Below are 25,052 nucleotides of genomic sequence, written 5' to 3'. Positions count from 1 at the left end.
TTTCATTATGTCTTTTTTGTCTTTCTTTTTGCATGTGCGGGCGGACGTCTCGTACCATTGGGCCACATGCCTCGTAGGCCAAGAGCCTCTCTACAGCTCCCACCTCGGTTGGGATATGACATTTACTTATATTGTGTGAGGGTGGGTCCGGGAAGGGGGCTTAGACGAAGGGTTGGGAGGACGACGGGTATGGCTTTATCATGTTGTACGTTCTGCTATGAGACGAGACGAGGCTGCCATGGATCATACTCATGCGTGCGGGGCGGGAGTCGCAAGGGAATGCGAAGAGGGAGAAGAAAAAAGCATACCGCAGCACTTTTGTCCATTTGATTTTTTTTGTCATTGAATCATGAAGACCGAGGGCGTAACTGGTCAAGTTACCCAGAACACGCACGGGATAGATGCGTTTGTCCAAACGCATTGAGTAAGACAGAGTGAAGCATTAGAAACACCGTATAGCAAGCAATTGCATCTTTTGACTTTAACGGCCATCCTACGCCGTCATTGCGTGTCTGCGTCCTTCGCCCCCTCTATGGATGAACAGTATCCCAGCCTCCCAACCAAGGCCCACCTGTCGAGTTCCTCCTCCTATGCTTGAAAACCCCCTTTTTCGCGGCAATGTTCTTGTCAAGGAACGGCGAGGGGGAGGGTGTCCCGCCTTCGGAGAGGGAGGGCAGGGGCGGCGGCGACACATGACCTCTCCTCCCCTCAGGAGAGCCACGCGTCGCCGCCGAGGACCTCGCTCCATGCCCGGCCCTCGTCGCCCCGGACGAAGCCGCGGGCGTCCTCGACGTCGGCGGCGCCAAAGTTGCGCCCGTAAAGGTGCGGGAAGCAGCCCGCCCCTGCGGGGAGATCGTCCCACCGGATCTGCGCCTCGAGGGCGGCGTAGGGGAGCTTGAGGAGCCAGAGGGAGGTGGAGGCGGAGAAGAAGCGGTCCGCCGTGCCGAGGACCTGGGGCGTGGGGACGCGCGTGATTTTGTCAGTTTTGGTGTTAGGGGTTAGGACTCTGGAGTGTCGGGGGATCAAGGATGGGGGGGGGGGGTAAATGGATGGTGATTGGGATGGGGATGGGGGCGTTTTCTCCCCGAGACGAGATGGGCCGGACGTTGTGTGGCGAAGAGGAAGTGTGAGAGTAAGTGAGATGATCGTGAAAGAGGGGGGGGGAGGGGGTGGTTTTGTTTGCAACCATGGCGGACAGACGGAGCGCCGGACTCACCTGGTCAGCAGTACTCAGGTGGATGAAGCCGTCGTTGCGGTCGAGGTCCGAGAGGGGGTACTCGGCCGGCAGCGGCGAGGGCGGCGCCTCGGGGACGATTTTGTACAGGTACTGCGGCATCTGCGCAGGAGCGGGCATCTTGGTCGATTTTTCCTTTTTTCCTCTCTCTCGTAGGCTGTTTTTTCTCTCCTTGCTCTACCTGCCTGTGGAGTTGTCGACTCTCCGATGTGTGTGAGAGATGTCTTCTAGATACGCGATATATAAGAGTAGCCTTCGATGAGGTCTGGACGTTTCGGGACGTTTGAGTGGTTTTGTGCGGGGGACGTATGCGTGAGTGATCTTGACCCCACTTTGACGTTCTTCGGCCTACACACACACCACTCATACATTCCTATATGGCCAGCACCTTAAGCATCTCGCACCATAACGACTATGGCCCGGTATATTTATCATCAATGGGGGTTTATTTTTACAGGGATACTACATCCCATGTTTGGCTTCATTGATTCCTTCGTCGCTCACCCCTCCTCCCTGCTTTTCGGCTCAGTCTTCTCCCCCTCCCTTAAGTGTGGCCGATCGCTGAGACACACCTAACTAACACCTTTGCTCCCGATTTCACTCCAACCATGCCACCTCACCTCACCTTCGTCCCTCCTCTCCTTTTTGTTAACCACCACCTGTCCAGACCACTAGTTAGTCATAAGAAAGCCTCCGCGACATTCTGCAGATGACTCCGATCAACTTTTCTGTTCCTGTCTCGCCGGGATGTTGAAAAATAAAAGCCCTTCCAACCGACACCGCCGTGAATATGTGTAGTCAAATTAGATACCAGAACATCGCGGCATCGTAGAGGCACCCCCTCTGCCACTCTCCTGTCGTTGTTCCGTATGGTTGGTAAAGCTGCCGAGGTTGAAGCGCCGCCTCTCTTAATCGTTCATCCCCACGCGCCGTCAGCACGCGGGTTTTCTTTCGATCTCTGACCCCATCTCCTCTTGGTCCTCAGATGCGCTGGTAGAATAGCAGATACGCGACCTTGTTATCCTTGATGTTGTCCTTGGCCGACTTGCCCTTGGGAGCAAGGCCATTACCGTTGGCGACAGCGCTCCATTTCTTTTCACCGCTCTTGTCACCGCCCCTGGTAGATGTCGTGACCTCCTTCCAACCGTCACCCTCGTCCTCATCGGCCATGGCACCGAACCGGTTGGCCGATGCGTCGCGAGAGGCAGGGCCGGATCGGCCAGTCTCCTTGACCTCCTCCTCGGCACCGGCCTCAGCCACATCTTCACTACGGACCCGTCGGATGACCGTATCATCAAGCCGGATCCACTCGTTGTCGTCTTGCCGTCGCACATCCACCGTGTAGTGGCCGCCGTTGGCTTGTTTGCCGTGGTGGTAGACGACGCCGATCAGTCTGTACTTTGGCATGGGCGCACCCTCTGCAACAAGCGCGTTGCGTCGTCTTTTGGAAAGAACCTCGACCGGAAGCTGCAAGTCAAGCGGGTATCCAACCTTTTTTCCGATCTTCGTGGTTCCCTCGGTGTCGAACTTGAAGCGCTTGAGATGAAGGATAAGAATGGGGGGAAGCGTCTCAATCAGCGTCTGCTTCGTCATAGGGGCAGCATCGCCTTGCAGTCTCTCAGGCACCGTCAAACCCTTGATGGCATCCACAACGTTGTGAATGTAAGGAGCGCCGATGTCAAGCTGCAGCGACTGGAAGGGTTCGGTGGTAACCGAATCCTTGACACCAGGACGACGAAGCTCCGAGCGGTACTGTCCACTGAAAAGCCGAGTGATGGGCGTTGTCGAGCTGGCCCCAGATGAGCGCGTCTCAACGGCCCGCTGTCTGGACCCAACCTCAAACCATCCCTCCGCGCCATCAGTTGACTCGACAGCGCTGGCGGCAGAGGATGTCGGCCTCGTTTCGGCAGAGCCATTAGCGAGACCACCAGCTGACATGACCTGGGCGCACTCTTCGTCAATGGCATTCAGAATCAGGCCAAGGAACTCCTGGGCATCTTGCTGGTGACCGCGCTGCAAAGACATTAGCCGGAAATTCGATCAAAAGCAAATGGCAACATACCCTCATGCTCGCAAACGCTGGGAGGGGCTGAATAGCCTTGTAGACAAACTCCGGAATGAACGATTCGCCGTATTGCTCCAGTTGTTCGCTCTTGAGCTTGCGGCGAAGTTTCTCGACTGAATCGGTTGCGTCGATAACCCGGAACTCTCTCATGAACATGATCCTGGCGGAAAGTCAGTCACCGGGCTTACCTTTTGGCAACAAGCAATGAAACTTACATGGCGTCAATGACGGGCGTATCGCTTTTGAACTTGTGGACGGCTCTCTTGCTGACCTGGTCCAGGAAGTTGTAGAACGGCGCACAGAACAGGAGAACTTGCAAAACCTGCACTTGTTAGCAATGTAGCTTGATGATATGGATAGAGGGTGCCCACTGAATTCATATAGCACATGTTGCCGGTATTGATGAGGCCTCTGGGCTCGATGAACTGGACCTTGGCAGGGTTGCTGACGCGGAAGTCCTGGATAGCAGCAGCAAGAGTGTTTGTGTTTCCCGCCGAAAAGCTGGAAGCACCACCGTTGACCGCACCGTCCCCATTCGTGGCCGCTCCATTGGTCGCCGCCGGAGCAACAGGGTCATCGGCACTGGGCTGGGACTTGGAAGCTGCGGCAGCCGCAGCAGAGAAGAGCCCGCTCCACGTCTTCGGGGCTGCCTTCACGGGGGCCGCCGGTTGGTCACCGACCTTCTGCTCCGCACCAGTGGCATCTGTTGTCTCCGCTACCTCTGCAGACTTGGTCTCCTGGGTTGCGGGCTGCTTCGGATCTTCAGCAGACTTGCTGATACTAGCGGGCTTGGTCTCCTTGGGGCTACTTCTGGGAAGAACGGGAACAACCGGGATGATGGGAACAGTAGGGCGAGAGGCAGAAACGTTGGAGGAGCTTGTCGTGGGTCTCGCGCTTTCCTTGGGTGTCTGGGGTGCGGCACGGTCTGAGGCAGGCGCATTTGCCTTAGGGCTTCCCGCGTTTGACACACTGGTTGCCGATCTGTCACTCTCCTTAGGAGTCTCAGAAGTCAAGGAATCCGCTTGGAGAGTGGCGCTCTCCGAGTCGGTGTCCTTCGAGTTCCAGAATGCCGTCTTCTTGGATTGGGCCTTCACTGCCGAGCCAGGCGTCGTATCACGCACCTCAGTCGCACTTGCCTCAGCGGGCAACTGACTGGCCGAAGCGTTGGACTCCAACGCGCCTTCATGTTGTTCCACGGGCAGTGTCAGATCTTGAGCGTTTGCGCTCATCAATCTTCTTCGCCGTCTTGACTTGGGAGCTCTCCTCGGAAACGGCGCCTGGTCAGGTGGCGTCCACGGGAGCTTTGGCTGCTTAGCAACATGATCGATATAGTAAGGAGGAAATAGACTTACCGGTGCCCGGAATTCCTTGTTCTGTTTAGGAAGCTCCGGACTCTGCGGGATTGGGGCGGCAGGTACTGAAGGATGGAAAGGCTCGGCAAAAGGCGTGACAACTGAAGACGAAACGACTGAAGAGGCGACAACTGAAGGCGCAACCACCGAAGGCTCAGGAGTCGGCTCAATGGGCTGAGGCGGAGGAGGCGGAGGAGGCGACTGAACAGGGATGGCAGTGGGCATAGGAGGCGGTTGGTACGGCGTCGACAGCGCAGGAGACGGTTGAGGCGGCTGGGTGTACGGCTGTGGAACGCTGACGCCGGCCATGGGAACATACTGAGGCATCGCCTGTGGTGACCGAACGTAGGGCTGCTGTTGCTGGTAGTGCATGTAGCCTGAAGGCATGCCGCCGTTCTGGTATTGATGCGGCAGCTGATGGTAGTACGGCGCCGCGGCGTAGGGGTTCATGTAGTTCGGATACATGGGCATGTGCTGCTGTTGGTATTGCTGCTGCTGATACTGCGCGTATGTCGGTTGCTGCTGCATCCTCCGCCTGTTACCTCCTCCAGGCCCGCCACCCATATCAACTCCTCCAGCACCTCCAACCCCCGGCATGGCTTGCCCAGCCGGCAGATGACGATTGTTCATCCTGCCGGCTTGGGATTCGTGTATTTGCAGTGACCGTCCACGGCTGGAACTATCACTGCCTTGGATCTTCGACTGGCTTCGACGCGGTTGCCGGGGCGGTCGCGATGGAGCGTCGACAGGGAAAGCGGCGGCCGGATCGTCCGTTCGATTATTATGTTATTTGGTCGCGTGGGATGCGCGAAGGCAAAGGTTTCCAAAAAGCTCGCCAAGTAGTGCGTCGAATTTGCGGGGGACCGGCAGAAAGAAATGACTCGATTCAAATACCCGCCGGGGCGAAAGCGTCACACTCGTTAGGAGTGATGAACCGCGTCGAGGCGAAAGGGCGGGCTGCGAAGAGGAAGACGGCAACGGTGAAGGGCCGTTGACTGGGGCAGGGCGACAAGTGTCTAGCTGTGCGGTTGCCTCCAATGGAGGTAGATGACAAAAAATTAAAGCCGCGCGCGGGAAAGGTCCAACTGACGCTAGCAAGCAGCGGGATCCGGGCTTTGTTGGCGCAATGCGATTGCCTGGCTGGACCGAAAGCCTCGCGCACGGATCGTTAGGTAGTCCCCGCAGGCAGACCCACCCCAAGAGTCCCTCTTCCGTAGTTTACCCGAGATCGGCCCCACCCTTTGGTTGACATAGAAGCACACCTGCTCACCTGGAACACTCTCAAGGTGAGCTCGGTCAAGTTTTGGATCTTTGATCCGCTTATGAACTCGCTTTTGGTAGGTGTGGCTGGTGTGGTTGCTGGTGTGGTGGTGTGGTGCTCACTTGACTCTCCCTCATCTGGTATGAATCAAGGCCTCGGAAAGTCTCTATTGAATTAGTTTCACCAGCCCTGGAAACCCCAGGGCATTCCGTCTCACAGCGTCCGTCTTCGTCACCCATTGCTGTGAGACGCCAAGCTTGTAAACAAACAAAATTTCCGCACTCAAATTTCGTATGCCTCTATCTTTCTTCGACAAATGGCAGGGAACACATAGTGACCGAGAGGCTGAAACAACGTCATTAACAAAGTGTCACCTGCACCGTCCCATTCATCCTTGTCCTCTGCCTTTTTGTAACTTCTCGGAGCAGTCATCCATAGGGCTTGTCCATCTATCGTAGATACTTCATCATTCGGCGTCGAGTAGCTGATGCTGCCTGGTCATCATGAGATCAGTTACAGCAGGATGATCACTGGGGAACTATTGCATTGTGAGGGAAAGAAACGCTGCGAAATTCGATCTGTTGAGATATACCGTCTGGGCCTTGGAGCCACGCTATCGAAAAAGTATCAAAATAAAAATTAAAACCTCCCCCACCATGACGAAGGCACGCCACGACGCAGATTATTTAAAAAATCGAGCATCAAGCACGCCGCTTCATTCGTCCCTGAACACCCACCGCCCTCCACCTCTAACCGCCTCCCGATACCTCTCTTGAATCAACTGCCTTTCCCTTTTCTCGGCCTCAGACCTCTCGTCTTCTACCTCCTGCGTGGTAGGGAAATCCGCGTTCCAAAACCCTGGAGGAGAAGGCCTTCGGGCATACCGGTGACGATGCTTGCCTAGCTCGTTGGCAAGCTGCCACGTCTTGGCCTCGATCCATAGCTCGTCTTTTTCCGCCTTGGACATCCCCAATGTTATCGTGATTCTGTCGCCGAGGTAGTCTTCGAATAGTTTTGCGTCCGAAGCCGGGGTGCGATCGATATTGTTCCTTTGGGCGAGTGCCATGGCACGGAATTGCTTACCACAGCAGTCCATGTCGACACAGCCAGGTAAGCAAGCCCTGTCGTCTTTGCCCCTGACTACTTCCGAATATGCGTAGTCTGAGCCGCCGTTGAACTTGGGGTTCACCTTGAAATCCTCGAGGCGCATGGACGCCATGGGTTTGGTTCGCAACGATCCTCTGACCGTGGGCAATGGCGTTGTAGCCCCGCTACGGTTCCGACCAAGTGCACGCGGAGTATCATTTTCCGTATTCTCATCGTGTGCTTTCCGGCCAGCAGGGGCTTCCTTCAATCTCTCTCGGCGATCCTTGCTAAACGGTAGCTCTCGCCGCTCCGGGAAGTGAGGGCCATCGTCTGTCGCCCTATGCGTATCACGAAGTCGCGGCGCTGATCGTACTATCGTAGGAGCCTGCTCCGGAGATGGCACGTTTAACAGCGTTTTCAACCGACCAGGGGGCTGTGGTGTGCTAAACAGTCCTCCGGCTGGCTCTCCACGGCCTGTTTTCTTATAGGCAAGTCCATCCTCGGCCAGGCTTTCTATACCATGGGCGAGTCCTTTCTTGTTCGGCTTGTCCAAAGTCTTCCACTCGTATGGCCGCACCGAGCGGACGTTAGGGTTGACTGGTGTCAGAACAGCTGATGGTTCGGCGTTTCTCGGCGTCGGCGTACCCGTATCGTCAGGTCTGACAAGCAGAGGACCCGTCGTTCTGGCTCTCCCAGCGTCCACCTGTCCTGACGCAGCAAGAGTGTCGGGCAATGTTCTGTTCTTCCTCGGCGTACTCAGCTTCTGGCCGACCTCGTCGAGGTCCATGCTTTCTTGTTGAAGTTGACTTGTGGCAGGTCCTGCAGAAGGATTCGAGCTCTCAATTTTGATTCGACGTCGCCCTTGTTGCTCAGCGGGGGAGTCGTCCGAATGCTTTCTCTTGCCCACAAAGCGCTCCGACACGACAACCGGACCGTCGGAGGAGGGTTCTGGTTTGATGCGAATATCGGAATCCGTTTTGGGGGGTTGTCTCAGGGGTGGAAGTGTGAGAACATCGGCGTCCTTGCTGCTCTCTGTCGTGTCCTCTTCCGTCGAGTCCTCCAGAGGCAGATCTCGAGTCTCGTCATCGCTTGCAGCAGAAGCAGCAGCGATGGGATCGGCACTTCTCCTTCTGGTGAGCTTCGTAGTATCATAAGTCGTTGTCGGTCTTGCACCAGGATCTGAAGCGAAGCTCGAGGCCAGACCAGCCTCAGGTCTACTGGGTTCTAAGAATGCTTCTGTTGAGCGCGCGGCTTCGTCTGATCCCCCTCGATACTGTTCATTGCTCTTTAATTTGGCTTCCAAACTTGTCGCGTACTCTTCCCATTTCTTATTCTCGTCTCTCCTTTTTTTGAACTCTGCCTTGAGGATCTTGAAATTGCGATCCAGCGCATTGTATTTCCGACGAAGCTTTTGACTCTCGCGCAAGACCTGCTCCAGTTCTTCATCTTTCTCGGAATTCACAGCTGACTTAGAATCTGTGACGGTGCCTCTATCATGGGAGACATACTCCGAACGAGAGCCGTAGGGCGACTCGGCGGACCGGGTCTGTTGGTGGAATTGCAGCAACTTCGTCCGGAGCTTTCGATTCTCCTCCTCCAAACGGTCAACCTCGGCGGAGCGAGACCTTAGTATTTCGAGCTCATCGGTAAGCAGTGCGCGTGATCGGTTGTCCTCTTTCAACCGCTGCTCGACCTCTGTTCCTTGAGCTAGTATCGCGGGCCATTACGTCAGGGCGCGTTGTTGCACATACCGTTCTGGGCTTCTTTGCTGATGGTTTCACGTAAGGCATTGAAAGCATTCTGAACCGCCGTCCGGCTTTCCGGCGACCAGCTCTCCATGATGACTGACAAGAGCGTTGTCAATGATGCATATGAGGCTGATGTATTATGGTAATAATAGGGCGAGGGGCTTCGTGCGTTGCGTCAAAGCAAAGACGCGTCTTCCCTGCACGTGTTGCCTTGAGCTCGGGCGCATGCGCCACATCGTGAATATGTCAGCAGTCTTCCTTCACCAGCCACACCTGGCAAGCAACAAGCACATTTGCTGTCACTCACCAACGGTGGACTTTGGTCGAACCGGCTCCAAACGTCTTTACTCATTCCATTATTCCCTCTAGAACTGTTGCGGTTAAATTCTGGGAGTATTGTCATTCACTTACCGGGGTCGCAATGACTAGAGGTCTCGGAATGGACTAGACGCCCGAGACTGCGACTCTCTCCACACTTTTCCATTCGTCGTACACCGCATCGGAGCCACTTCCGCAGTTAGATACCAATTCAAGTCGACCTTCGGCGGGGCACTGTAATCAAGAGCTCATTGCAACATACTTCGACTTCAATTGGTACGGTTGAATTGGCTTACGATTGACAGTGGACCTACGCATCACGGCTATTCCGACAGAACGTCGGGGTCGAAGCCGATGGGTCATGCCCCCCGAAGTCTCCACGGACTGCGGTCCTACAGCCTGGCAGGTCTTTAACGGTCGCCAATCCTGGTGATTGATCGTCGCGGGAGAAAGTGCGACATGGGTTCCGCTTGTCGACCTTCTTGTTTCTGTGCTGTCTGTCCATAGCGACACTTCATGTCTCATTTAGAATGACAATGATCCTCCCGGCGCCTGCACAGGGTCATGAAAGCATTATATCTGTCCAATCCAGCGGATCGAACGCAAGCCAAGCTTTGAGAAGGACTCTGCACGAGGCAAGCGGCCATTCTTGTCCAAGCCGGTTAGCCTTTCGAACATGGCACCGCCAACAGGACGGCCTGCGGGATGATGGCATGCCCCAGTTCGTTCCTAGATGGAAGCCGTCGACCAATGTTTTCAGCTTCTCGATGCCACGTCTTCGCCTGGAGATTACATGGTGCTGAGACTTCCAGTGGGCGTATGTCGGACAATGCTCATGTTGTTGGTCTTCATCCGCAGCCTGTCGGCTCCTGCATATGACTGAGGCGGATTGTGGTTACATGCCGTCCTAGCGTCTTGGGTCGCAGGTGCGGCCTCGAAGAGGCCAGTGATCCGGCATGTTCTCCACTAGGGTCGCATTCGAAGAGGACGTTGCCTGTCCTGTCTTTTCACTCTTGTGTTTTGCAGATATGTAATGAGACCGTCATGTTATCCCTACGTCCCCATTGGCAGCTCGTTCAGGCAGGTCATGGGCTCGTGGGCATCATCGCTTCAGGTGCTCCTGGCGACACACCCTCGTTCCTTGGATGAAGCATAACTCAAAATATTCATGAGTTATCCTATGAGCCAGCGTTGGAGACTCACAGGATCAACGATATCTATTTAGCTTGCAGCCTACTTTGTAGACAAGACATGGGGTTAGCGGCACGGTGCGCCCTGCCCTTGCACGCCTGTTGCGTAAACGCTAATCAAGCGAAGGAAGATTCGATGGAACCTGAACATGGCTTTGATGCAGCAAGAGCTGCGCATTTGTAAACAGAAGCCAGCTTAGACCAGGACGAAATTCCGGACAGGTGTGCAAACGCCACGAAAATTTGCTGGCATCCAGTACGTAGGGTGTTCATCGGTCGAAGTGGGTGACGGGGTTCATCCGGTCGATTTATTAACAGGCTCGGGCGGAAAGGTTACCACCAACCTGAAAGGGAAGACTGGCCGAGATTGTGCGCGGCAGATCTCTCCGGACCGGAGCAGCATCTCGGTGCAACGAACCAATCCTCGGTCGGAGTTCGTTTGGATGGCGTGGCTCACTGGGCGTCCGGAGCTCTTTGGGGATTTGTGCGTTATTTCCTCCAGTGAAATATCGCAGATTCGCTTGCAGGCTGGAAGCAGGTTGGAAATACGGAGCCGACGGTGAAAGCTTTCATGGGGTTTGATGAGGGGAGGACGCTGTCGATCTGGAGGAGGCGGTCCAAGCCTCGGTTCGGTTCAAACCTATTTCGATATGACCTGTAAGCGTGCCTCTCCAAGGCCACCAGGCCAATAGGGCTCTCAGCAGGTAGCTAATGGCATTGGCGAGCGCAAGGGATAGTTTTTCTTCCTAAAGACATGACTGACGCGGCAAAACCTTTCTACCTCGAAGGATCCTTGAGTCTGGATGTTCCGCCTTGGGCGATAAGGAGCAAACCACGAAGCTTCTTCGACTTGGCTTCCGCCTAGTAGAAAGGGAGGATCACAAGGAGGCGTGTGTCATCCCACAGACGCACCATCGTCGACTGGCGGACGAGGACCGCGGGGCATCAAGCTGAGTTGTGTGCAGCCGAGACTATCGGGCCAAACAAAACGCGGGAGAGCCATTACCTCGTCCGGAGGGAGGTACGCACACACGCACACTCAGACATGAGCGCGATAGCACAGTGTGAGTCAGCGTTGCTTCCGGGCAGAGATTTTCCATTGCATGGGGGGGAGGGATGGGATATGCTGCAGTGAGGGTGGCTTGTGCGACGGATTTATCAGTCCACTTTTGACTAGGTAGGAGCGTCGGGCGTGAGTGCGAGAACAACTGAGAGGAGGGGTCGAAAATCCTTGATTTCGTGCGCCACTGTGCTCCCGTCCCTTGCATCTCTCCCTGTCCTGTCCGGTTCTGTCCTGAGTGCCCCTCACACGCTCGCCAGGGATGGAAGCGGCTTAGCGAGTTTTGGGGCATCACCTCCCACGGTGCCTAGGCCGGGCCTGGCCTGCCATTTGCCTGTCCTGTCGGCGATTTTTAGAATCTTGCACAGGGGGTACCCCACCTATCAGCTTTTTTTTTACATGCTGAATTTTCTGATGAGCTGGGTATTTTTTATATTCCCCATGGCAGAAAAAAACCGAGTCGGGCAAATGGAGGGGCAAGAAGAGTCAAAGACAGTAGGAGACCGGGACCGACCACCTCAGCATGTAACACAGCAACGCAATGTCTGGGTACCGCCCAGCAGACGCTGAGATTTGAATTTGCGAGTCGCCTGCCTTTGAGTTCGCGTCCCTGGTGTCTGAGAAGCGCATGGGCCCGACCCTCTTCTTCTCCGTTCACAACCCTGAGTTGTGTCCCGTCCCATCCACCATTGACGGAAATGCTGGGTTTTGTTTTTGTTCTTGGAAGCAGTGAAAGTACAGACTGTGCCTCGTCATCCGAACTTTGGGAACCTTCTTCTTGCCGTGGACACCCATTCCACCGGGAAACATACGTAACAGCTTGGGAAAATGCCCCTTTGGGAAGCCCGCGTTGCTTTCCGACAATGCGTTAAATTATTCAGGCAAATCACTAGCAGCAGCTAGCTGATCTCTCTCTGTTCCTGCTCTCTTTTCTCTTTCTTCCGGCATGGGTCCCGAACAGATGATGTGCACTGTACTGTGCCGGTGTAGATGAAGCGGAAGCACAGTCTCATCTTCGGCTATTGTAAGGCGCTGGAGGCGCACCCTCGGGCGACGCAGCCCGGCCCAACGCAGGTGTAGCAGCAGGCAGTCGGGCCAGTCCAGGCCAGCCACAGACGGAGCGGAGGAGAGAGCAGGCTCTATGGCATGGTGACTGATGATCGATCATGTCGAGTGGCGACATGGAGGGGCGCGTCCTCTCGAAGCGACGTGAGCCAGCAATGCGTACGGGGCGTCAGCCGGCAACGACACCATCAACAGCATCATCGAAATGCCATATCAACAGGCCGTTGGCGGTGGTCAGGACGAAGTAAGGTTACATGCGGAGGGAGGCTGAAGCGGAAGACTCGGTCACACACTCTCACCTCCAACATTTTTCACACAGTCCGTTAGTTAGTTGCCTGCCTACTTCGGCCAAAGGTAAGGGATCCGGGAAAGTGAGGTAGGTAGGTTAGGCTAGCTCGCCTCTTCCCCTACGGGAAAGCTCTTGCCTCGTTGATTGGTGCTCCGCGCCTGTCCGTCTACCAGATTTTCTTGGGCTCCACAAGGCGGTCTGTCTTCCAAATTGACTGCCTTTTCTTTTTTAACCTTGCCCACTCCCTGCCGCAACCACCAGTCTCCTCCCCTTCTCTCCCACAACATAAACCACCACCATCACAAACCTTGCAAAACTTCCAAACCCCCTCCTTTTCGAGCAGAGATTTCTTCCAGCTCGATAATCGCCCTTCATTCGTAAGTACCAAAGTCTGCTTCTGCTGTGTTTTGCGTCCGCGGTCCGAATACGTGATGATACGGCTGCTTGGCCATCATCAAGACCTCTCGAATCGCCTTTGGAATCGGCACGCGCGCGCACACACATGGCAGGGCGCCTACCCATTTGCCTCCTGTGTACCTAGTGTATCTGGCGAAGGCGGCGCGGCGCACACACGCACCCCCCTCCATCTCCAACTTCCCCACATGGCGCGCGCACACATGCCACTTCGACTTGCCCCTCCCCACCTCATTTACATTGATCGCGACAAACCACTTCCTTTCACCTCCCAGATCTCCCTCTTTCACCCACGGAAGCTTGGCTCAATCCTCTCACGACATCTTCATCATCACTTCATCAACCCGCCGTGCCTCTAACACATCATTTGCCAGACCAGAACCAATACCTTTACGTCTCCGCATCACCAACCAACATCAATCGCAATGGACTTCCAGGGATCCGCCGGCGCTCCTCCCCAGGCTCGCACTTGCTTCACCTGTGAGTTATCTCGATGCTGCAATTTTTCTTCCTTTCGCCACTACCCCATTCATTGCCTTTGGCCGCCGCCACTGGGGGCCCTGCTGGAATTGTGATTTTTTTCACTTTCATTTCTTGTGGGTGGCTTCGGCATTCGGTAACAAATGACATTGGATCTCGTCAAGACGTCTGGTTGTCATTGGTTCACCGAATTCTCACCGCTTCCACGATGAGCCAAGTCAATCTGTTATTGGTGGCGGCAGCTTCTTGTGCAACTGGTCTTTTGGGACTTGTGTGTTCCAGTGCTCATGCGCACCTGCCCCAATTGGAAGCCTTGCATCTCAACCCAGCCAGCCTTGGGTTCTCTACTGTTCAGTGGTTGCCGAGGTGTTTGTCTTGAGGCTTGCCTCACCTGAAGTATTAGGGTTGGTTGGATGGAGCACCTCAGCGCCGCTTGAATGGGAATATGTCACTTGACAGCTCGGCACCCTCGCACCACCTCTGGCAGACTGTCAAGACGACTCAAGAGCCCGCATGTAGACCCTACTGCGACGTCTTGCTGACTCTGAGCCGGTGTGCCAGCGACACCTTAATCCCACACTCCCCACCATATCACCATATCACCACCCTTGAATGAGCGCAAGAGTCTGACCAGAGAAATATAGGCGGTACTGCTGGTCACCAGGTATGACACAGGATAGAATGACCGTATTCGGCATTCAACGTACTAACAAAATGGTAGGCTCGCGAGTGCCCTAACCGTGGCGCCGCCAAGTGGTACGTTGACTCTCACCGGCCTGTCTTCTTGAAGTATACTGACATGCTATAGCTACAACTGCGGCAGTGAGTTTCTGTGCCTGTCCTGATGACAAGGAGGTTGCTGACATATGTCTGCTCCAAGACGAGGGTCACATGAGTGAGTTGACGTTCGGACCAGAGACATCCACTTATATACTGACTTTCCCAAAGGCCGTGACTGCCCCGAGGGCCCCAAGGACACCAAGTCCTGCTACCGCTGCGGCCAGGCTGGCCACATCAGCCGTGACTGCCCCCAGGGAGGCAACGTCGGCGGTGGTGCCGGCCCCTCCAGCTCCGAGTGCTACAAGGTCAGTTGATGCCCACTCGAACCCGAAATTTGAACAATGCTGACTTGTCAATAGTGCGGTGAGGTCGGTCACATTGCCCGCAACTGCCCCAAGTCTGGTGGCGGCTACGGCGGCGGCTTCGGTGGCGGTGCTGGTGGCTACGGCGGCGGTGCCGGTGGCTACGGCGGTGCCAGCCAGAAGACCTGCTACTCTTGCGGTGGCTACGGCCACATGTCTCGTAAGTTTTAGCCAAGCCCGCGACCTGAAGAATCTTGCCTCCCTAACATATTTCCAGGCGACTGCACCAACGGCTCCAAGTGCTACAACTGCGGCGAGAACGGCCACTTCTCCCGCGATTGCCCTAAGGAGTCTTCCGGTGGCGAGAAGATCTGCTACAAGTGCCAGCAGCCCGGCCACGTTCAGTCCCAGTGCCCCAACAACTAAAGTCTCCACTATGGCTTATCGGTGATGAGTGTTCTGCCAGGTAATGGCAGTTTCGGTTTCGAGACAGTTTGACGGCTTCGAGGCCACCATGGCTATGGCTCACTTATGCGATCGACTTGGCATTGCGGATGATTTGTACATTTCCTTTTTCTTTTTCTTTTTTTCTTCTCCTTTTTTCCCAGTCTTTCTTCCTTGCTCTCATGTTCTTACGGCAAACAACTCTGGGACTCGGCCCGCGGAAAAGTTTTACACGGACAACGGCATATGAATCACGGCTTTTTCTTAACGCACCAAAGATACACCTTTCGCATTTGGTCGTCAACCTCGGCAAAACGCGGGGTTGGTCGGATCGTTTGGATGACGATGGCAGCAAAGCAATTGGGGGAAACAAGCTTGCGCTGACCTTCTCTCCGGTTTATGAATGAGAGAGAGAAGAGCAGAGTGGGAGGGGCCTCCTCGGGCCGGATAGCTTTCGACTCTGATAGATATACTGGTCGCTCCGGTTGAGCAGCTGGGAAAAGGGCTCTCAACACGACCTGGGCAGTGTGGGCCGTTCGAGGCGGTCATAGCTGTCGTTCAGGGCAGGGAATGGAACGTTTGCGTCTAACTTGATTGCCTTCATTTGTGTGTGCTGTGACGGCGTTTGTCCGCAGCGACGGAGTCTACTAAAGAGAGACTTTGATGCCTTACATGCTGGTCCAATGCTGCGCCCCACCTCGGGTTTTCTGAAACTCGATAAAGCCCGCCCTCCCATCGCGGTGGGGGAAGCAACTGATTGAGATTATCCTATTTGAGCCGGGGATTCGGTTTTGATTGCCGGGCCGAGCTTCGGAACCGAACAGGCTTGGTTGGGACGACTTGTGTTGCCTTTTCGTTTGGCCCCTAGAATGGAAAAGCAACACCGGATGGCTGATATGGAAACCCACGCTTTGTCTGATTTTCGCAGGCATCTCTAATCCGAACATGTTCAAGGAACTCTGGAGAAGCCTCGAAAAAGGGGCCTGTCCACAAACTCAAAAATGAGAAAAGGAGAAGGGGGGTGGTAAGCCTCATCCAATCTTTTGGTTTAACTTTGTCTGTTCTGCTCTACTCTACTACGTGGTTGCCGTGATGTTCCCGAACATGATGGTTGATACATTACAATCCCGAACCCACCTCCGTCGGCCCCCCGGCGCTGTAAGAGTGGTGGTCGTGGTGATAGAGAACGAGGAGGTGGCGGCGGCGACGGCGCGACTTACAACCGCGCTTTAGGCATGAACTTCATGGCCTGCCTGACGCCCAGGTCGCCGAGGACCTCCTCGGCACCGCCGAGGATGGCATCGAACTTGTAGGTGCGGTTGAACATCTCGATGACGCGGCCCATGCCGGTCCGGGTGAGGCCGCGCCCTCCCCAGATCTGGACGGCCTCGTCGGCGATCTCGTGGGCGGCGCGGGTGGCGCTCATCTTGAGCAGGCCGATGGGCCCGCCGAGGTGCTTGGCCTGCTCCTTGTAGGGCATCTGGTTCATCTGGTAGGTGACGGTCTCGAGCCAGGACTGGTGGGACTCGGTGAGGGCGATCATCTTGGCGAGCCTGTTGGTGGGCAGGAGAGGTTAGCTTGGCTGGCTGTGCGTCAAGCCGGGGATCCGGACATGGGGGGAGGGGTTGGTTACTTGAGACGGATGACGGGCTGGTCGATGAGTTTCTTGCCAAAGACGAGGCGCTGGTTCGCCCAGAGGAGGCACTCCTCGACAATGGTCCTGCACTGACGGATCGTGGCGCCTATCATCATCATGGTCAGCTCCAAACATGATCTCTCCCTTCGGTGTGCCCTTTCTCTCTCGCCTATGACTTACAAGCCATGGTCCACCGCTCGTGGTTGAAGTTGCTAAGGATGACGTGGATTCCCTTGTTCTCCTGGCCCAAAAGGTTCTCGACGGGGACCTTGACGTTGTCAAAGGTGATGTAGGTCGTGCCGGCGGCGGGCGAGTATGACGTCTTGATGGCCTTAGTTTCGACGCCTTCGCCGCGCTCGATAAGGAGGACGCTGAGCCCCTTGTCCGTCTTGACGCCGGTGACGAAATAATCCGAGAAAACCCCGTTCGTTATCCATTTCTTACTTCCTTGGACGATCTATATAACGTATTGTGTTAGTTAATTTTATAATCGTTGTATAGCTTTCTATGAGGTAAGGTTGGGTGATCATGATGGTTGCGTTGGTGATGGTAGCGACGGGAAAAGGGCTTACGTAGTGCTTGCCATCGGGCGTCTTTGTAGCCGTCGTCCTCAGGCCCGCAACGTCACTTCCGGCAAAGGCCTCGGTGATGGCCAGGCAAATCTTCTTCCGGCCGCTGAAAACCTCGTCGGCGATGCGCTTCCTCAGGGACTCGGAGTTGGCAAAGTTGAGGACGACGGGCAAGCCGATGGTCATGCCAGCCAGCATGCCGTCCTGGAAACCGCGGCAGTTGGTGCGGGCCATCTCCTGGCTGAGGATCATGTCGTGGAAGTAGTCAAACTCTTCGCCCTTGACGGCGCCGTTGAGCAGGTCGACGCCGTGCAGGTGCTTTCCCGGGCCGAGGCGCATGTGCAGGACGCCGGCCTTGGACATCTTGTCGATGAGGTCCTGGGGGATGTGCTCGCCCTTCTCCTCGCACTCGAGGGCGACGGGGGTGATCTCGCGGTCGGTGAAGTCGCGGATGGCGCGCTGCAGGGCGCGGTGGGAGTCGTTGAAGTAGGGGGACTTGAACTGGGGCGTGAGCCAGGTGGGCTCGGCGTAGGGGACGGCGGACAGCTCGCCGGGGCCGGGGTTGGCGACCTGGGGCGTCTCGCCGGCGACGGTGCCGATGACGAGGGTCTTGTCGTACTTTGTCAGGACCTCGTGGCGGTGGAGGTTGTAGAAATCGGCGGTGGCGTCGCGGCCGGCGACCTGGCGCAGGACAGCCTCGCCGCCCGGGTGGCCGTCAACGAAGTCCGTGAGGTCGTAGACCTTGGAGTCAATGATGCACCAGAGGGAGTCCTCGGTGTTGTTCTTGGCGACCTCGTCGCGGGTGAAGGTCTTTGCGGCCATGGTGGGCGAGAGAGCTGCAGAGCGCTGTGTTTTGTGTGTTTGTGTGTGTGTGTGTCCTTTGTTTGGGTTGGAACAAGAACAGACGGCTGTGCGCGGGCGTCTTGGAGCTGGACTGGAGTCGCAAACCGTGGCAGTGGCAGGAGGGTGAGAAGGGAGTCGGGATTCGGACGTCGAGGAATCAGGAGGATGTAAGTTCGTATAGCTGGCAACTGCGGTCAACTGAGTCGATAGGATGAGGAGGAGGAGGGACGACGTGTATCGGTTGACGTCGGTCTGGGGGCGCACGGGCGGCGGCCAGCCATGTCTGGAAGTTGTGCCGCGAGCCTCGGCTTGTGTGGATGGAGAGTGTGGAAGACTATTCCGGAGAGGGGGCGTGCTGAGATTCGGAGGAGACGTGATTGGGCAGAGGGAAGCTGGGGGAACGAGATGGCGTCCCGGGGCCCGGGGGAATGACATTAAAAGCTAGCCGGGGGGGGTTGCCAGATCAGAAGCTAGGTTAGTAAACTAGAAAACTAGAAAAGGGATGCCACTGAGGTCCAGGTCAGAGAGGGGTGCTTAATTTTTTTGAAATTTTTTTTTGAACAAGAATCCTGCATCCGAATGATGCAAATGACTTGGTACCCACGACGAAGTATAATGATATGCAAAGACACGACGGCCGAGGGCGGGAAGCTCTTTCAGAGTGCTTGATCGCTTCTTTGCGACGTCTGAAAAGCTGCGAGCCTCGATGGGACCCCCCTGTCGAGTGCTCCCCTCCCCACATGGGAAGCTTTTACCCCGCAGAGGGGCGCTTCTCCCCGTACCGTACCGCACCGGAGCAGAGTTGCATCCATTCCGGAGGCTGGAGGTCGGTCGCCTGTCTTCGGAGCCGGCGTCGTTTTGCCCCATTCGGCTGCCGCGTCTCTTCTCCACGCGCATGGCTTGCCGGAGTGCCCCGGACCCAGGGGTAGGTGGCTCAGCACCGATCAGACGGCAACCAGCAGGATCTGGGTCAAGATTGAATTGGAGCCCCGTCACCAACATCGGACTGTCGCGGGGAGACGGCGTTTCTATCTCTCCTGATTTGGGCCGGCAGGGGCTGGATACCCAACAGGATGCATCAACCGAGGCCGCCTCCACCGAGCCAATTCCTTCCCGTCACATCCCTATCCCAGCACTTCCGTCCGTGCCGGTTTGTAAAAGTCGCACCCGGATCATGCGCACAGTTCCATGGAAATGGCCATCATCACTACAACGCGTGAGCCGTGGGCCGGAGCGGGAGAAAGGCAGATCGTTGGCTCAGCGTTTTGTTGCAGTGAGTACTTGTCAGTTGCCTGCGTGTGCTACATCTCAAGATAAGAGAACCTAGGTCCACGGACCTCATCACAATGCCCCAAGCTGAGAGAGGCTGCGTGGACATTTCACCTCTCTGCTAACTGCTCCCTGAAGGCATAGAAGCTGCAGAGAATGGATGCATGCCGCTGTGTCGTTAGAAGAGACATCGCAACGATGAGTGCTAGTTTTGCGACTTTCTCGCAGGGGCTCGAAGACGAACATGGCCAGATCAGGAAATCATCTCGATGCGGAAGAGACTGCCTAAATGAATCGCCGCCAGAGCTCAAGTCTGAAGCGTGGCCTTGTAGGAATTGGGCTTGGCTGCTTGGAACAAGAAGCCCCAGGACGAAGGCGGCAGTAGGAATGGGAGTATCGAGCTGTAGGGACTGAAGGATAATGCAGGTGAGGGCATTGGTTATGTGACTGTCGGTGGGTGACCGGGTCGCTATGTCGAGGGTGACGAAAACGATGGTTATCACGACAGTTGTGGCTGGTTATCAGAGGCCTTCGAGGAAGGGGACTTGCAGTGCCTGACGCAGCCAGGACCATGAGGACCAGGGGTAGCGAGAATCGGTAAGGCTTCGTCACCGTGGGCATGAGGCTCTGACAGGGACTTCGAAGGCAAAGCTGCAAAGGTGCGGGTGTGGCGGCCATGATCGGCGAGACAGCGTGACCGTGGGCATCCGTTCCCTTGTCGCGTCGGTCGGCAAGAAGACCCAATTGGATTGGCTTGCGGACCACACGGAAGGTATCTGTGTCCGTATCCGTACACCAACGAACACAGGGGGGTGCAGCGTGGGGCATTGCGCATTTTGTAGAGGGATACAGCGGCTGGAGAGTGCAAGGCGTAAGGTGAAGGGTGAAAGGTTGAGGGTATCGTCGGCTCCTCTGAAATGCAGTTTCAGACCCCTTTTCATCAGACTGTCGTTACGTTCCATCGAGTCAGTCGGCGACATCGTGACAGGGTGGGTGGGCATGGCGGGCGCTGTGTCGACGACGACCGGAGGACTGCACACACACACACTCTCTCTCGCCCTTCTCTCTCTCCGACTGGGAGGGCGGAAGTGGTAGGGAAGAGCTTGAAAAGGAGCGGAGAGGAGCAGAGTCGGATGGAGAATGGAAAAGGTGGAGGGATGACGCCGACGGTGGAGAAGAAAACAGTGAAGTGTCACCGGCCCAACAACTCACTGTGACTGCCCCTCCCTCCCCTCTCCTCCTCTCCCCTCCCCTCCTTGAGTCCTTCCTTGGGTGCCCATCATCCCATACGCTGTCGCCATTGCTGTCGTCGTTGTCGCTGTCACCTATTCACACACATCAGGTCGCAAATCGCAATTCTTGCATTGTCCCGGCCCCACCAATTCCACCAACCTAGTAATTCCACTGTCCACCGCACCGTCACCGTCACCGTCGCGGCACATCTTTCACTATCCCGATCCCGCTCTTTTCTCCCTCTCCCTCTTTTCCCTCTTGGTCTGTTGGTGGTGCCTTGGCTTGCGCATCTTGAGACCCGACCCCGAAAACCGAAGACCAGGACCCTGACACCCGCTTTTTCTCTGCCCGCCCAGAAGAGAAAGAAGAAGAGAAAAAAAAAATCTCCCGGAGCGGCGAGAGCTTCAGCAGCAATTCACCGAACCCAATCTTACCAAACAACAACGCCAACAACCGCCTTTTCCAGCCGGACTTCTGTCCTACCTGGACGTCGTCGTCGTCTGTCGTCCGTTCATCCTCATCCTTCGTCTTCCGTCCCAGCTCCATTTCTCTCCCCTTTTCCCTCCACCTTTCTATCCCGGTCTCTCTCTTTCTCTCTCTCTCTCTCTCTCTCTCGGGCCTATTCGATCAATCCCTTCCACTCGTTTATCCCGGATGATATCGAGGCTTAGCGCGCGCGCAATCCCCCCCGTCCGCTCGCGTATTGCATTGTAAGTCCACTCGACGCTCTCTTCTTCTCTACCTTCCTGTCCTTACTCCCCTCGTCTCTTATTCACGTTGCGAAACACCAACCCCAAACACAACTTGCTTCGATGCCCCTCCCATTCCCTCTCCATGAAAAAAGAGAAGAAAAAAAGTGGCAAAAAAAGAAAAGAACAAAGAGGAAAAGGAGTCGTCAAGAAGCAAGCACTTAAACGTCCCGAGGGGGAAGAAAAGAAGAAGAAAAGGAGAGAGATAGCTGCAGACCCGGATGCGAGCCGCTACGTTCCATCCCACCCCACGACCAGCCCAACCGCACGTACTAGAGCACAACATCACCCATCACCCGACTTTTGCCCAGCGGTCCATGCCCCTGATTCCAGCGAGCCCTGTTGGCGAGAGTGATGGGTGCCGAGACGACACGTCGGAATGGGAAGGGTGACGGGTGTGACTGGTCATCGCTGCGTCCGAACAGCTTCTGCATCCCAGCTCCATCTGAAAAGAGACGGAGAAACAGAGACAGTGCGTGAGAGCGAGGTTGAGGGTGAGTGGACGAGTGAGAATGAGCGCAAGAGTGAGATACCGAGAATGGGAGGGCGAGGTTGGGTTTCGAGAACTGCAAACTCTGGAATGGCTCAAGTGTCTCCAGTTTCTTCTTTCTTATGTCCTCCTTACCCCCCTCCTGTTCCTTATCTACGTTTCGGTTAGGCATGATACGCTCAAAATGGCACTTCGTGGCGCACCTCTTGGGCCTCTCATCCAAGCTTGCTCTGCTCTACACCTTGCAGCTTGCAGCTTGCACCACCCCAGCTGTCTCGTCTCGCCTTACCTCTCTCCTCTCGACCTACCTACCACAACTTGTCTGGACCTCTCGCGCTTGTCCTCCACGGCCGCTGGACCCAGATCGACGGGTCCTACCTACATATTCAGATCCCCCCCATGATCCCAACCGGAAACCCTCTAGCCGCTGGTTGCAAGACACTTTACCACGTTCCTCGCCCATCCGTCCCCACAATCGCTCGGCTGCCGCCTCCGCATGACATACATCCTCTCCCGAACCCCAAGTTCCCTTCCCACCCCCAACTGCTCTTCCCATGTCTCACTCACCCTCCTGGTTTTCCCCCCAGAACCGGACCCGAACCCTGTGACTTCACTTGTTTCCATACCGGACTCGTGCTCAGTCGGCAGCATCGTGGCCTAGTTTGGCCTCTTCCCCCCCGTCAGCCAGCATCTGTGACCGGCTCATCAAAACCCCAAATCATACCACCTCTTCTTTTATCCTCCTCATCGAGGACGTTGCAGCCATGGACGCTTACTCAGTATCTTTTACCAGCCCTGACCACCGGAGTACATCCCGCATCTACCAGGACCTCGAATCCTGTCGAGTTCAGAGCCTCTTTGGGACCGGCCGAGACAAGCTGCTGCTCAGATCGTTGACAATGGGCTCACTTCTGCGGGTAAGTCTGCTTCTTGTCAACCGCCTGCCTAACGTCGCTAGTGGGACGCTTCGGGCCTGGGCCGCCGACTTGTCTCCTCTGATGAACGATATCCCGTCTTGATCTTTCCCCCTTGGCCGTACTACCTGTCCTATGCCTCAGCGTATAAGACGATGACGGCCTCTTGTTCCCGTACAAGCAGCTTGCTCCTGACACGTCGCAGCGCAAACAATCCGAGTCAGGCCCCAGACCTCATGTGGCTATCATCGGCGCTGGCCTCGCCGGATTGCGTTGTGCCGATATCCTGATCCAACATGGTCTGCTGGTGACCATCATCGAAGGCCGGGAACGACTCGGAGGCCGCATGTTCCAGGAAACGCTGCCGAACGGACACACCGTCGACCTTGGACCCAACTGGATACATGGCACCGACGACAACCCCATCAACGACCTTGCCAAGGAGACAGGAACTGCTATTGGCCACTGGGACCGTCGGTCGTACGTATTCGACGAGGCGGGGGACTTGTTCGATCTGAGCGAAAGCGAAGTCTACTCGACCATCATGTGGGGCATTGTTCAAGATGCGTTCGACCACTCGAATAAGAACACGGCCGATATCCATCCCGATGAGAGTCTGTGGGATTTTTTCCAGTCTAAGGTGGTAGAGAAGATCCCCGATACCGAGGAGGACTTCGCCAAAAAGAGGCAAACCGTTCTCCAGATTGCCGAACTTTGGGGTGCTTTTTCAGGAAGCCCAATCGAAACCCAAAGCCTTAAGTTCTTCTGGCTCGAGGAATGCATAGAGGGCGGTGAGTCATTCTGATAATACGGATCCCGCAAGCCTCTCTTTGTTTGCGATTCTCGAGGGAAAAGGTACTCTGGCTGACTTGCGGAAGAAAACGTATTCTGCGCCGGCACCTACGAAAAGATCTTTGAGAGGATTGCGCAGCCTGCGAGGCACAATGCGGATATTAAATACGACACCCGGGTTGTCAAGGTCGAGTTGAAAACCCCGGAGCGCGAGAAGCCCAGGGTACACACCAACACGGGCGAGACACTTGAGTTTGACGAGGTCGTCATGACGGCACCGTTGGGCTGGCTGAAAAAGAATCTGCAAGCCTTTGAGCCGCCGTTGCCCGACAGGATCGAGCGCGGGATCCAGGCAATTGGCTACGGGTGCCTTGAAAAGGTTTACATCAGTTTCCCTAAGGCGTACTGGCTCGAGCCCGACGCGGAAGGGCGGGTAGTGCAAGGCTTTTGCCAATGGCTGGCCCCGAATTATACACCAGATACGAACCCGAACAGATGGAACCAGGAAATTGTCGACCTCGCCTCGTTGGGCGAATACTCGCACCCGACGCTACTGTTCTACATTTACGGAGATGAGTCGAAATACATTACGGAGGAGGTGGCTAAGCTGAAGACGATCCCGGAACGGAACTTCTTCCTCTACGACTTTTTCAAGCCCTACTACTCCCGGCTGCCGCACTATGACGAGACGTCGCCCGACTGTAAGCCCACGGGGTGTCTTTCGACGGATTGGATGCGAGACGATCTCGCGGGCAACGGTAGCTACAGCAACTTCCCCGTCGGACTGACGGAGGGCGACAAGAACATCGAAGCGATGCGGGAGGGCGTGCCGGAAGGCGGTCTATGGCTGGCCGGCGAGCACACGGCGCCGTTTGTGGCGCTAGGGACGGCGACGGGGGCTTACTGGAGCGGTGAGAGTGTCGGTCTGAGGGTGGCCGAGGCTTACGGCAGGGCGAGCAGCAGCAAGGTTCCCGAGAGCAAGGAGGAGTAGCCGAGGAGAGCCTGGTCGCGAGTCGAAATTTCGACAAAAAATTGAGCGGGCGAACATTCTTCATGTGATTGATCGGCCACGGCCATGACGTTGCGCTACTTACGAACATGCGCGGTAATGCGGGACGTTGAAACGGGTTGTGGTCATTGCATCTGCTGGCCATAGGGAAGCCTCGGGGCTGCATTCTCTTTTGTTTTAGACGGACCCGACGGCCAGAATAGCTATCCGATTCACCCAACATCTATTAACACTACAATCTAATCCCCCTCACCGTTCGCTCCCTCCCTTGCTCTATGTGCGTGTGGCTTGGAGCTTGCTCATCACACGTGTCGGTGTTGGGAACAAACCTACAAGAATTAAATGCGAATCATGGAGAAGTCTGCTGTGTATGTAAGCAACAGCAGCAGCACTGAAACACGCACTCTCGAATGGAGCAGGCAGGCAGTACGAGATGCTTCTAGCGAGAAAAGCATCCAGA

The 25,052-nt window shown here is 55.8% G+C and overlaps 7 protein-coding genes across 7 annotated transcripts; 2 read left to right on the top strand and 5 right to left on the bottom strand.

The window, feature by feature from the left end:
• Positions 1-708: 708 nt before the first annotated feature.
• On the bottom strand, positions 709-1,354 carry CH63R_08687 (uncharacterized protein; the record flags this gene model as incomplete). The annotated part of the gene is made up of 2 exons (XM_018303661.1): positions 709-951; positions 1,217-1,354. The coding sequence occupies 2 exons, from the start codon at positions 1,352-1,354 to the stop codon at positions 709-711; spliced, it is 381 nt and encodes a 126-aa protein (XP_018155684.1).
• An 861-nt stretch (positions 1,355-2,215) lies between these two features.
• Positions 2,216-5,281, bottom strand: CH63R_08686 (Ubiquitin carboxyl-terminal hydrolase; the record flags this gene model as incomplete). Its single annotated transcript, XM_018303660.1, has 5 exons — positions 2,216-3,247; positions 3,297-3,459; positions 3,515-3,621; positions 3,671-4,606; positions 4,652-5,281. The coding sequence occupies 5 exons, from the start codon at positions 5,279-5,281 to the stop codon at positions 2,216-2,218; spliced, it is 2,868 nt and encodes a 955-aa protein (XP_018155683.1).
• Positions 5,282-6,627: 1,346 nt separating this feature from the next.
• Positions 6,628-8,837, bottom strand: CH63R_08685 (DNA repair protein/CtIP; the record flags this gene model as incomplete). The annotated part of the gene is made up of 2 exons (XM_018303659.1): positions 6,628-8,705; positions 8,750-8,837. 2 exons carry the CDS (start codon positions 8,835-8,837, stop codon positions 6,628-6,630), a joined length of 2,166 nt encoding a protein of 721 aa, XP_018155682.1.
• Positions 8,838-9,171: 334 nt separating this feature from the next.
• On the bottom strand, positions 9,172-9,589 carry CH63R_08684 (uncharacterized protein; the record flags this gene model as incomplete). The annotated part of the gene is made up of 2 exons (XM_018303658.1): positions 9,172-9,298; positions 9,327-9,589. The coding sequence occupies 2 exons, from the start codon at positions 9,587-9,589 to the stop codon at positions 9,172-9,174; spliced, it is 390 nt and encodes a 129-aa protein (XP_018155681.1).
• A 4,864-nt stretch (positions 9,590-14,453) lies between these two features.
• Positions 14,454-15,070, top strand: CH63R_08683 (Zinc knuckle; the record flags this gene model as incomplete). The annotated part of the gene is made up of 4 exons (XM_018303657.1): positions 14,454-14,457; positions 14,511-14,647; positions 14,702-14,864; positions 14,922-15,070. 4 exons carry the CDS (start codon positions 14,454-14,456, stop codon positions 15,068-15,070), a joined length of 453 nt encoding a protein of 150 aa, XP_018155680.1.
• Positions 15,071-16,304: 1,234 nt separating this feature from the next.
• CH63R_08682 (Acyl-CoA dehydrogenase) lies at positions 16,305-18,115 on the bottom strand (the record flags this gene model as incomplete). Its single annotated transcript, XM_018303656.1, has 4 exons — positions 16,305-16,641; positions 16,722-16,830; positions 16,905-17,181; positions 17,297-18,115. The coding sequence occupies 4 exons, from the start codon at positions 18,113-18,115 to the stop codon at positions 16,305-16,307; spliced, it is 1,542 nt and encodes a 513-aa protein (XP_018155679.1).
• A 4,526-nt stretch (positions 18,116-22,641) lies between these two features.
• On the top strand, positions 22,642-24,574 carry CH63R_08681 (Flavin containing amine oxidoreductase; the record flags this gene model as incomplete). The annotated part of the gene is made up of 3 exons (XM_018303655.1): positions 22,642-22,794; positions 22,997-23,582; positions 23,670-24,574. 3 exons carry the CDS (start codon positions 22,642-22,644, stop codon positions 24,572-24,574), a joined length of 1,644 nt encoding a protein of 547 aa, XP_018155678.1.
• Positions 24,575-25,052: the final 478 nt, after the last annotated feature.

Source organism: Colletotrichum higginsianum, chromosome 6, assembly GCF_001672515.1.
Source record: "Colletotrichum higginsianum IMI 349063 chromosome 6, whole genome shotgun sequence".
NCBI lineage: Eukaryota > Fungi > Ascomycota > Sordariomycetes > Glomerellales > Glomerellaceae > Colletotrichum > Colletotrichum higginsianum.
Note: the sequence above shows the minus strand (reverse complement) of the source record. Positions and strands in the feature narration are given on the sequence as shown.